The 12,773-nt window shown below is 33.1% G+C and overlaps 1 protein-coding gene across 1 annotated transcript in view; it reads right to left on the bottom strand.

Annotated features, from left to right (window-relative positions):
- Positions 1–3,715: 3,715 nt before the first annotated feature.
- The window catches only part of LOC133190576 (zinc finger SWIM domain-containing protein 6-like), a 71,417-nt gene continuing 62,359 nt past the window's right edge, over positions 3,716–12,773 (bottom strand). The window contains exons 17-21 of the mRNA XM_061326277.1: positions 12,086–12,281; positions 11,514–11,641; positions 11,326–11,411; positions 9,871–10,005; positions 3,716–3,902 (exon numbers count right to left, since the gene is read on the bottom strand). Of these exons, the coding sequence (XP_061182261.1) occupies positions 3,838–3,902; positions 9,871–10,005; positions 11,326–11,411; positions 11,514–11,641; positions 12,086–12,281 (610 nt within the window). The 3' untranslated portion in view covers positions 3,716–3,837. The remainder of the gene's footprint in view (positions 3,903–9,870; positions 10,006–11,325; positions 11,412–11,513; positions 11,642–12,085; positions 12,282–12,773) is intronic.

The raw sequence follows: 12,773 nt of genomic DNA, 5'->3' as shown, positions 1-12,773 counted from the left end.
TACATGCTTTTGTGTAGCTTTTTTCTTACACTTTTTAAGGGGTAAATTTTATTCGAGGCACGATAGAATTTTCAAATACAAATGAAATATATGGGTAACTTTTATTCGTCACAGTCTTATAATTATAGCTTTGATAAATTAGCATCCTTTCAGTAGTTTTTGTGTCCGAGATAATTAGGCAATGACTTTTGTTTTTAGATAGAACCGAAATTAACTTTGCAAAAAGGCATCTTATCTGCCTTCAACAACTCTCTTTTATGTGAACTTTAAGAGGACGTGATTTTTTTTTTTTTTTACATTCCGAAATGAAATATATGGAGATAACGAACAGTATTCAAGCTCAAAAGTCCATTAAACAATACAAAACAGGAGCAGAGTAAACACGGACCTCCAAACAAAATATATCTTTTTCTAATATAGTATCGTCAACAGATACTAGAAATTCCATTAATCAAAAGACACCGTAAAAATTCAATAAACTGTATAAGTATTATTGTATAAAAAATCCACAAAACGTCTCAAATAAAACATGCAGTTCTGCAACAAGGAATACGCAGTCCTCGAATCATGTTAACTGAATTTTCGGAAATGGAGAAATTTGGGGATCGACGCTTTCCAAGCATGGAGTATCTCGTAATTAGGGAATACCAAATTGGGAGCATCTCGTAATAAGCGTTTGTCACACATCCAACAGCGAATTAAGAAACCGCCGAGAGTGTGTTGGTTTAACAATAGTTATTTTATTTCTTAAGATGGTAAGGTGTAATGTGAAACCATTATCCATAAATATTTTCCCCCAGATTTTTTTTTTTACTCTTAATAAATTTTATTGAAATTTTACATTTACACAACGTAAAAAAGGATGTGTATACGAACTAACTTTTTGCATTTGTTTCATGTTCAGCAAACTTTATGTACGAATTGACTTTTGTGGTTAGCATACAAATTGACTCCTTATATACGAATCAGTTTTTGTACGAATTAACGTTAAGTCGGCGTAGTTTAATGAATATTCATAAGGCGAGAAATATTAAAACGGCAAATATCAGGAATTAAACTTTGCGCTCATCAACAAAATGTCATTGAAATAACTTGAGAACCATGTACATTTTATTTTCGAACATCGAAACGACCCCACTTTCGTTATTTTGTCTCTGCAAAAATCGCCGCTAGGGTCCCCGTGATTTTACACTGTTGTTTATTCATAGCCCAGACCAGCAGCAATAGCCTGTGGCTATAAATAGCCACCGTCTAAAAATTGCCTTTGCCGCAGGATTCAAAGTGTTCACTACATGGCATGTTTCTTATGGTTGGGTCCTTAATCTGTTGCTTATGCACCCGGCAAATTTGGTTCCGGTTTGTCCTATATAATTTTCCTCACATGTAGGGCATGACATACAATATATAAGGTTTTTTGATTTACACCTCATAGATGATTTTACGTCGAACTTCATTCCATTTTTAAAAATCATGGATTGGCCGGTTTGTTGGACTTGAGAGGTTTCGCATCGAGGATCATCGCACCTTGAAACTTTTGGTTTTTCCGGGTTTGATGTAAATTTGGCTGTAGTAAGAATTTTTTTTCAAATGCAAATTCAAATTACGTGGTTGACGTCTGGTATGTAGTATATCCTTGGGTTTGATAAGGTCCCTTAATGTTTCTGATTGTTGAAGAATAGGGAAATATTGCTTGGCGGTTTTAAATATGTTGTGATTTCTTGGGTTGTGAGTAAGAATAAAAGGGATCTTTTCGTTACTTTCCTCCTCATGCTGTCGAATAGTTCGTAATTTATTGATGGGTGTTTCCTTCGCTTTTTGTATAGCAGCTTCAATTAAGTTTGATGGGTATTTTTGTCTGGACAGAAATATTCTAAGTTCAGATAGTCTTGTATTTCTGCGTTCCCCAACTATAACAATAGTACAAATTCTCCGGGCCATATTAAATGAGATGTTTCGTTTGATATGGGAGGGATGGCATGAGTTGAAAATCAAATATTGATGGGAATCTGTGCTCTTTTAGTAGAGATCCGTTATGATTTTTCTTCCCTCTTTTATAATAAAAATGTCTAAAAATGGCAATTTGTTTTCGTTGATTTCCATTGTAAAATGCAAACTTTCATTCAGCCGATTTAAAATGTTGCTAAAATGTTGTAGATCTTGTAGAGATTTCGTCCCAAAAAATAAAAGACTCATCTAAATAACGTTTCCAGTTTCTTTCAATGTATAGACCGAATTCTTCTCCAAAAAATGTTTTGCATTCAGAAAAAAAGTTTTTCCTCCAGAAAGCCTAGAACTAGGGTTGCGTAAGTAGATGCGACTTTTGTTCCCATTGCTGTCCCTTTTGTTTGTAGAAAAAACTTGTCATCAATAAAGAAATGATTATTTTGTAAAACTATTTATAATCCTTCAAGGATAAATTCTTTAGAAAATCTCGGCTGGATTACATCTGGATGCTTGTCAATCCAAAAGGAAGTGGCTTCTATCCCTAAGTTGTGAGGAATATTTGTGTATAATTTAATTTTGTTTGTATTCTAGCCTCTGATTGGTTAATATCCAAAAAGGAACACAAATTATTTCTGTATAACCTGGTTTGGTATAGGGACATACCCCCCTGACAACCAGCTGAATCATCTATATTGCATACAATCCTCTCATTTCCAGTCCTCGGGATTCATGGAAAATTCCAGATTTAATAAATATACCTTTAACTTCAAAAAATAATTCGATCTTACCACATGTAAACAAGCTGCTAGGCCTATGTATATCAGTTTTTACCTCCCCTCGCTTCCCATCACTTCTGTTACTTCCGTTACTACGGTTGTATTATTGAGCGGCAAATTTGAACTAATAAAAAGCAACGAAATTTTACACCCATAGATTATAAAACAGCGTAAACTGACCCAAACCAGGTTATACTCGAATAATTTGGCCAAGAATTAGAGTCATTCCTAAAATAAACTTGTGACATCAAAACTCACCAACTTCGTATTTTCTTCGTTTTATGGAATATGGTTGAGGAAATCCATGTCGTCCCGAATAAAACTGGGTACTAATGTGCAGATAGGTTTAAGTAGAATATCTAGGAAATTACTTAACCTTTGCGTTGGACAAGAAGGGCCATCTACAATAGGGCGCAGTTTTAAGTCTGTTGGACGTCGTAATTTAATATAAGCTTCACTCATTTCCTGTAATCCATTTTGAATTTGTTTAGACTTGTGAATTTTCGGTAGTCCGTAAAAGTTACTAGTTTTTACCTCAAAATTCAGAAGAAAATCTACCTCTTTTGCTGTTAAATTGTTGGCAAATTTTGAAGTATACTTCTTTATTGTAAACATGGTTTTTTTGTTTTTTTTGTTTTTTTTTTTTTGGTCTTCATTTGAAGGTAATTCTTGATAAAAATTTGCATTCATCTAATTGTTCTAGAACCATTTCTTTGTAATGTTCTTTAGCCATGATAACAATAGTTCCTACTTTGTAAGCCTCCTTTACGATAATGGTATCGTCACTAGTTATATTTTTTAATGCTGTTCTCTCAATTTTTGAGATGTTATCTCGCACACGGATATCACTATATATATATATATATATATATATATATATATATATATATATATATATATATATATATATATATATATATATATATATATATATATATATATAAATATATATATATATTCTGGTAAATTACAACAAATCAATCCTCAAAATTCTGATAATTTTATTTAAGTATGTACAAATATAAATGAAAAAAAAAATCAATAAACAATGTTTAATACTGGTAGTGGTAATACAACAGTGTCATAAGAAATAGTCTATTGTTCAATATAATACTGCTTATCGAATCATGGCCCAATTAACTTGTTCCAATCCTTTCTTCTTTTCAAGACCGTGTATTGATGCTGGAAAATTTGTAAAATATCTTTAGTAAATCTAGCATATATATATATATATATATATATATATATATATATATATATATATATATATATATATATATATATATATATATTAGGGATGTCAACGAGTATCCGGTTAACCGGGTACTCGATCGAACGTCCGAGTACCGAATACTAAAAATGGTACTCGGTTACTCGGAAGTGTATTTTTTCTTATTTCAAAGTACATATTTTTATCAAAAACGTATCAAAAAATAACTTAATTAAATATGCATACGGTAGTTAGCGTGTCGTCATCTACACCTGTGAAACACCCGTTCTTGCCTGTGGCTGTGTATATTTACAGTAATTAGTGACCAATCACCCAGCTCACCTATTGTGGTCCTTAATTTTTGGATGGCTTTAATGATTGGTCTATTATCTTTAAATCATTTTTAAATTATTTAATTAATGTACGGCAGCGAAATCGGACATGCATAGAAATGCCGCTACCCACTTCAAAAGTGAAGAAATATTTAGAAATAAAGATTAAAAAATGTTGAAAGTCAGTTTCCGTAGTAAGTTTAGTGTATATGGGGGGAACAACCAACATATGAAAAAAAAATAGTAGACTAGCGATCCCAACAACGTCCGGGTTTATGGCACAACACTTTCTTATTACTTATACATTGTATTAACCTTTGTAGGTATAATTTTTAGACGACTGATTCAGAGGTCACTTGTATTTATCGCGTTGATCGTAATTTCGCACAAAGTTGTGACATGCAGAAGAAATATTGCGTTTTAATTAATGTCTATCTACATGTCAGGAAGATAGGAATTTCGGCTCAGGTGAGCTAAAAAGTATATTTAAAATTAGATAGAACTGTCAGTGATTGGTCACTTGTTAGGTCATCTCAGGTAATGACCGGAAACGTGTGAAATACAACAAGAGGCCCAACGGCCTTAACAGTCACCTGAGTATAATACAACATTATAAAGAACCCACAGAAGTATAAAACAAAATTAACTAATAGATGAAGCTATGCTGCCCAAGAATTTCAAAAATCTTGTAAAAATAACCTTGCTTATTGTAATGGGTGAGACCCAAGTGATCTCCTTGGATTGTACATGATTTTTCCAAGTCTTACAGGGATGATAAGGAATGCAAGATATAAAAATACAACGGACACTTGCCTAGAGTGTGTAAAGCAATAATATATAGAGATATGTTTTTGTCACTTGTCTATCAAAAAGAAAAATCTCTAATGCCTGTATATTTACTCTAGGTGATGCCTCTTGACTACACAAACAACTTACCTGCTTGCCACTTGGCGACACTTGTTACCAGCACTCGCCACTTGGCTATACAGTGTGACTATTTGCCACTTGTCAGTAACTACAACATGTCCCCTAGTCACCCTGGCTCCTTTAGTTTGTTTGCTTAATACCAAGGAACAGAGCAGAAGATTTTCAAAGCATTAATTCATTTTCAGTATATAATAAATAAGCCCCCCTCTCAACGAAACTCCTTACACAGGATCATGAAATTCACAATTCCTCATCATAACTATGTACTTAGTTCATCGGCTTAATGCCCAGGTGCAGAGGAGAAAATTTTCAAAGAATTAATGCATTTTCACTATATATTCAATAGAGCCCCGCCCTTACACCGGAATCCCTGACCTTGGGGCCATGAAATTTATAATTTTGGAAAAAACATCCTTCTTCATTATAACTATGTACTTAGTTTATCGGCTTTATACCCAGGAACATAGGAGAAGATTCTCAAAGAATTAATGCATTTTCAGTTTATAATTATTTGAGCCCCGCCCTAACACCAGAACCCCTGACCCTGGGGCCATGAAATTCACAATTTTGGAAGAGGCACCTTTCCTCATCATAACTATGCATTTAGTTTAGTTTGCTTAATACCCAGGAGCAGAGGAGATGATTTTTAAAGAAATAATGTATTTTCACTATATATTCAACACAGCCCCGCCCTTGCACCAGAACCCCTCACCATGGGGCCTTGGATTTGACAATTTTAGTAGAGGGCTCAATGCTTACTACAATTATGCCAACAGTTTGACTGCTTGATGTCCAGGAGTAAAGAAGATTTTTATAGATTGCATTGATTTTGATGGTTTTAGCCCCACCCCTCATGCCCCCAGGGGGCAGGGGCCATGAATTTCACAATTTTATTCTTCTTAACCCATAAATGATATATGCCAAAATTGGCTGAAATTGGTTCAGCGGTTCCAGAGAAGAAGTTGAGAATGTTCAAATGTTAACGCACGACACACGATGCACGACGACGGACGAAAACAGATAGCAATAGGTCACCCGAGTAAACACAGGTGACCCAAAAGTATAAATGTCACATAAATTAACTACTCAACCACACAGGCAAACATCACAAACAAACGCAGCAAACGTGTTCGATTAACAATGCGCATTAATCAAACTGAAATCCATACATAATAACCTTGACATATTCATAACATGTCGACCAACTTTTCCGTTTTTAAATTATTGGCACGTACATCATTAAAGGGCAAAAACGTAGATTCAAAATAGCTGAATTTATATGGTGGTGCTTGGTAAATATATTTATTTCATATATGTATATTTTCTATTATGTTTCATATTTAAAGTAAAGCCACTAAATATTGTATTGTCTAATAATAATTACGACCATCGTCGAATACCCACGGGTGATCTCGTCTTTTACTCATCACCCGAGTGATGAGTTAAAAACGAGATCACCAATGGGTATCCGACGATGAATTACGACTTTTGTTAGATTTTCTTAAATAGATACAATTCGTATACCGGTAATGAGCATTGCGTCCCATGAAGATCTTGCTATCTGAGTCTGTCCTTTTGTCAGGTCTGGGCGGCCTCGGGTTTTGGAGGATAGCTAGATTCAATATGGCGGCCAAATTTTTTACCATATATGGAAACCGCATTGCATTGTGGGATAGTTTATCCTCCGATTTCAGAGGATAACACAAGTAATTTTCAAACGCCTCGTGCCTACCTTTAATCAAAAAGTGCAAGCACCAGACTACATGTAAACAAAAGTTCAAACATTAAACTAGATGTTTGTAAGGGGCGATTTGAGATTCTATGTCTAGAATTTTTACAATACGCTTTCAAAGTTGGCACTTCTTGCGCTCTATTTTTACTTAATATTTCTTGTATTTTGTTTTATTATCATGTTTTTCTCTATTAAGACAAATAAATAGGGACTTAAATAATATTACTTTCGTGTTTTCTTTTACTTTAAAAATAGAGAAAAAAAGGAAATACAGAAGGAAACGTATTTTAAACACAATATATATATGCTCTCCTTATAATTGAAGCAAATAAAATAGTTAAAGGATTTGATAAATAATTATATATTAAAATATGATTTTATAAAATCAACAAATTATTTAATTGCATAAATAAATAAAGAAGATAATTTAACATATTTACTAAGAAATTAACATATTTATATACATGTACAATGTATATATAAATTTAAAAAAATACAAATGTGATGTGTTTAAGGATTATTCATTCAATGAAATAATAATTGAATTTTCAAAAAAAAAATTGTTTATCAAAATTTGTAAACTGCTTAACACATAATTACGGTACCAGAAAATCAGTTATAGTTATAAGTATTGTCTCAGACTCTCAGAGATTAGACTATGTAAGAAATGTCAATTAAATGAAATAGGAGATGAATTCCATTACATATTAAATTGTACGGCAATGACACGTGAAAGAAATAAATGTTTAACACAAAAACAATTACGATTCAAAAATACAATTACATTTAGAGAAATAATGAATTCAGATAAACAGTCATTTTTAAGAAAACTGTGTATATTTATTAAAAAAATTACTAAAACGTGCTCCCCAAACTAGTAAAGACCTAAACTTATAATTGTACTATTTGTCTATCCTCATACTCACGCATGCCATATGTGTTTTTATTTTTCATCATTGTAGTTTACATTTATATCTCGCTATACAATTGTAAAATTGTGAAGAGATCAATAAATTCAGTTCAGTTCAGTTCAGACAGGTAAGGCCGGGTAATCATTGCTAACTAAGCCTCTAACTGAATAAGTGATTGACAGCAATTACAAAAATAATGTTATATAGATTTTATATATTTATCCATCATCATATGAAAGTTTACCTTTTATTTGTTTTGGTTGTTTCAAGTTTCAAGTTTTTATTTAAGACAAAGACCCCAACTGGGGTATATGAATGCAAATGATACAACAAAATAACACACAAGCATGAAATGAGTGGCACTAATGTTAATTACTATATACATGTATAGTTCAAAACATCAAAGTATAGAAGGCCTCTGTTAGTACATGTATTAAATAAATCATTACAACATATTTTAAACAGTTGTTTTGTTATTCTTAATTTATTACTGACAATAAAATTTTCCAAAATTTGGCAAGTCCAAAAATGACTTTAGCGTCCTTACAGTTTAAGAACCCTCTCTACACTGCACACTAAAGAGTTCTGATTCTATGGTATTTTTCTGCAATTAGAGTGATCTGCTCTTAGATCTAAATTCCAATAAATAGCAATTTACATTATATTACTCAGTTTGTAATCAATACAAGTATTCTTAACATTTTAAAAGGCCAAGATAAATTAATTGAACACGTTATTTACATGTATTTTCTTCATGGAAGTAAACAACTGTGATTTCTGTTCACTGATAATGTGTTGTGTTTGAACATTTTTCCAGGGGGTAAATGCCACGTACCATATATCAAAAATCAAATAAATAAGCTCAATATTTACACTTTTATTAAGTATAATTTTCTCGATGTCCAAAAAACATTTTGCACTGGTGTAGAGAGGGTCCTTAACAGGTCATGAAATTTAAATCACATTAGGGTTAGCATAAAAAATATTTGGAACAATTTTTTTCGTTCTCTTTTGAAAAAAGCACATTCTAAAAGATAGTGGAATTCATCTCCTAAATTGTTACAGGAACAAAGATCACAAATTCGATCATCTCTGTCAACACCCCAAAAGCGACCCTTCTCAATTGGAAATCTGTTATTCATACATCTAAATTTACATAAAGCTTTTCTCAGATCTTTTGGAAGATAAATCAAATATTTTTCAAAACAATGTTCTAATTTAAATAACCTTTAATTAAGGGTTTTTGGCATATCAAAAATACTGGTTGAAAAATCAGTGAATGACATAAATGCAAGAGTTGCTGTTATTTGCTTGTTAAGAGTTAACTGCCCTTTGTTTTGAAAAGTCTGGTAGGTGGCAACACCTCTATCCTCTGTTTTAGAGGATGAAATCTATCCTCCAAAAACGGAGGCCGCTGAGACCTGTTTGTGCAAAATGGAAGTGACGTAATTTGTATCGAGATCGATGTCGAATGCTGCCTTGATTTACAGATATGCTCTTTTGAGAGGGGATGCTCCGCTTTGCGGTGCACTTGTTTTTATCATGTCTAGAAAAGTAAATACTGTATTCAAACTTACAAAGGGAAGTCAATGTTAGAATAAAATTGCAAAATTAAATCAGATTGAAAACACACAAACAGACATGCGGGTACATTACTAGTATATCTCATGCAGACATTCAGAAGTACTTCATTTTGTTATGTGAGGCAACCCACATACACACAGGACTATATAATCATATCGAGGCAGCAAAATGAGTTAGTTTATTATCATGTATCAAAATAATAAAATTAATTCAAACTTGGTTTAGTTACCCCTTAATCCATGATGGCGGGTTGCTCTATTGCTGGAAGAACTAGTGAAACAGAGAAGGAATGTGTCGATTTGTTTTCAGCCAGTATTAAGTCTTCAAATTTCAGAGAAAGTATAAGTGTAACAAGTACCACCCACAGTGATCAAAGACATACTTAATTTATGTTGTCCTTTATTTATCTGTTGTGGAAAAAGTGAAGAAAAATATTGAAATCAAGAGCTCTTACCATCTGGTCTGCCATCTCGGTTTTGTGACACGGACAGACTTCTACTTAGAGGTCGTCTTTGACGGCCTTCCGGTTTCATTAAATGCCCCCCGGGCACATCATCGATCTTTATGCTATCTTCGTAAGCAACTTGACCTATCATAATTTCAATAACTGTTTATTAGGCCTTATTACCCCCTAAATAATGACCTGAATTCAACTCAAATATGTAACTATTATTTTTTTGAGGTCCTAAAAATCTGTGGGAAAAATATATTTTGAGATGCAATAAACATATGATGTCTTTTTTAAAGCAGTATATTCAAAATGGTGAAGAATTTAAAAATGGTTAGGAAAGTCATTAATATATCCTCAAGGAACCTTTTTCGTTGGTAATAAGCATTCAATTACAAAATTTTCCTCACAAGTACAATTGAATAGGGAATTAATGCAGTTTTGCTTTAAAGGTTCCTATAATTTATTCAAATATTACCAAAAATAATGACGAATAGATATTTTTCTCCAAATATATGACATTCTGTTTTGGGCATGTGCAAATAGATGAGGTACCTAAATCAGTGGTATGATGCTTTTCAAAGGTTTCTACCTGCATAAGTTCAGTGCCAAACAAACAAATGATTTAGAAATAATGGAATTGAACACAGCAATAGATTTACAGAATATTTTTAACAGGTATATATGTTTATATTGAAAGTGATGAACGAAATGTTCATCATATCGAAGTAGAGCAGCCATGGGTCCAGTGGTTACCCTGTTCTTACAGCCAAACTAAGTTAACATGACAACACCAACTTTGGGCAAAAATCCTGATTACAGTCCAAACATTCTCTTTTTAATCTTTTCCATCTGATTTGAAATATTTTTCAGTTTAATTATGTATTTATTGTAAATTTATTTACTATCTAAATGCAACTAGCCATTAAAAATATACACATAGATCATATAGCAGACATGAACTTTTTGGAGTCCCCTTAAATTTTAAATTTCTTTGATTATCAAATGACAATTGCTTAACTTTTTTGTACAGAGGTTAAATTTTTGTTTAGATTTTGTTTTTGATGAAATATGAAGATACTCTCAACAAATTTAACTTTAATTGGTAATATCAGTCTTTTTTTTTTTACCTTTCAAAATTGAGTATGTTTCAAAGTTAATCAAACACTGTTGTATTTACATGTTTTTTCATAAGGATATTTTTACTTTTATATTACATACTATAAGCTACTGCGTTACCTTACATTATTCATATATTGATTAAGCCAGATCTCCCAATATAACAGAAATCACCAGCTTAAAAGGAGATACCACCGATTTAGTACCCCATTAATTTAGGAACCTCCGCACTATATAATATAAAAGATTTATTGCCAAAAGGTCGATGAATTAAAGACCAATTTTCAACAGTCCGGAGACCGTCAGCCGATTTTTGGAACCCCTACCAATACATAAACCTACCATCAACAAACACAATACGACGCCCTCCGGCTTGCAGCACTTCCTTAACGTGTCGCCAAGATCCACCTGCTCGCCCCTGTCTTAGTCTGTTTGAAAAAAAAAAGTTTTTGAAAATAAATTAAGCTCTAGAGGAAACAGAATGTATGTACTTGAATATGTGAGAGCAAACTTTTTTTTTAAATGGCTACTTTGGAGGACCAAAAACTGGAAAATGCTTGTTGGGAAACTGCTGACTGATTTGCTGGTAAGATTTGTGGAAATCGTCATATCCATTGTTTGTGGAATAGCGTAGATGTGGAGGGATAGATTCGTCCATCTAAAATTACAAAGAAATTTCATTCTGTACAGTCTATCCATAATCCATGTAATCCATGCATGCATTTAAAGTAGAGTAGAGCTCTTTTATGAGGATTAATATCCTCACAAACAAAAATGTGACAACGATACTATTATACTGTATAAAAGAAATTAGTAATTAAACAATTACATTTGGCCAAATGCACTAACGGTAATGCATATCTGACACTAACATTCATATAATACCATTATCTGTATGACTTTGCACTTGTCCAAATGACCCTGCTTTACAATCATTTTATATCCTTCAGAACATAAGCAAAATATCTTGACAATTCAACTAGGAGTTTCTGAAGTTAGAATTTTACTCTTGGTTCCTATGATCTCGGCTTAATGTGATACAGTTATGGTTAACTTAAACAATGTGTAAACCTCTCCAGCATGAACCCGTGTCGGGTCTTACCGCTGCTAGCTGGGCCGCATCTGGATTGTAGGGACTAGGTGCACCATCTGAATTGATCATTCTGGATCTTCTGCCATAAACATTTCCTGCACTGTGTTTGGCTGGAAAATCAGGTTGTGAAACATACCCCTCCATCGGACTCAATGATTTCTTTCCTAACTGCAGCATCCACTGTGACATTAATGCATAGCTCGTCCTAAAATGTGTAGTGAAATCATACATAATACATGTACTTGTGTTTATTACCGTTTTTCTACCAACAGATGGTGTACTGATAGGACCACTTGTTTCCTAGATTCCTTCTCCTTTTGGCAAGTCAAAGAGAACAAAGGCACATTTTAGACTAGCTTTCACCTAGGTCAATGTAGCAAGAACACGAGGGTGACAATCCATTGACAATAGAGAAGTATAGAGCCAATGTGGGCGAAACAGACTTGTGGAGTGAAGATTAACTGACAGATTGAATAGACCATAAAAATAAGATGTGCATTCAGCAAGAATGCTTTAAAGGAGAAAAAGATCTACTGGAACAAAAAGTCGAACTATTATCAATAATATTGTAACGGGGTGTATTTTCTTTCCTGGCAAAGCATATCAAACTGAGCAAAAGAGGGATTTTTGTGGAACACAGAGGCTGAAACTTTAACAGCTTAAAAATCCCTAACTAACGACACAGTCTTCAATATCT

This window comes from Saccostrea echinata, unplaced genomic scaffold (assembly GCF_033153115.1).
Source record: "Saccostrea echinata isolate AGI-Se365-2 ecotype Australia unplaced genomic scaffold, CSIRO_AGI_Sech_v1 ptg000022l, whole genome shotgun sequence".
Lineage (NCBI taxonomy): Eukaryota > Metazoa > Mollusca > Bivalvia > Ostreida > Ostreidae > Saccostrea > Saccostrea echinata.
The sequence above is the reverse complement of the archived record's forward strand: the minus strand, read 5'-3'. Positions and strand labels throughout refer to the sequence as shown.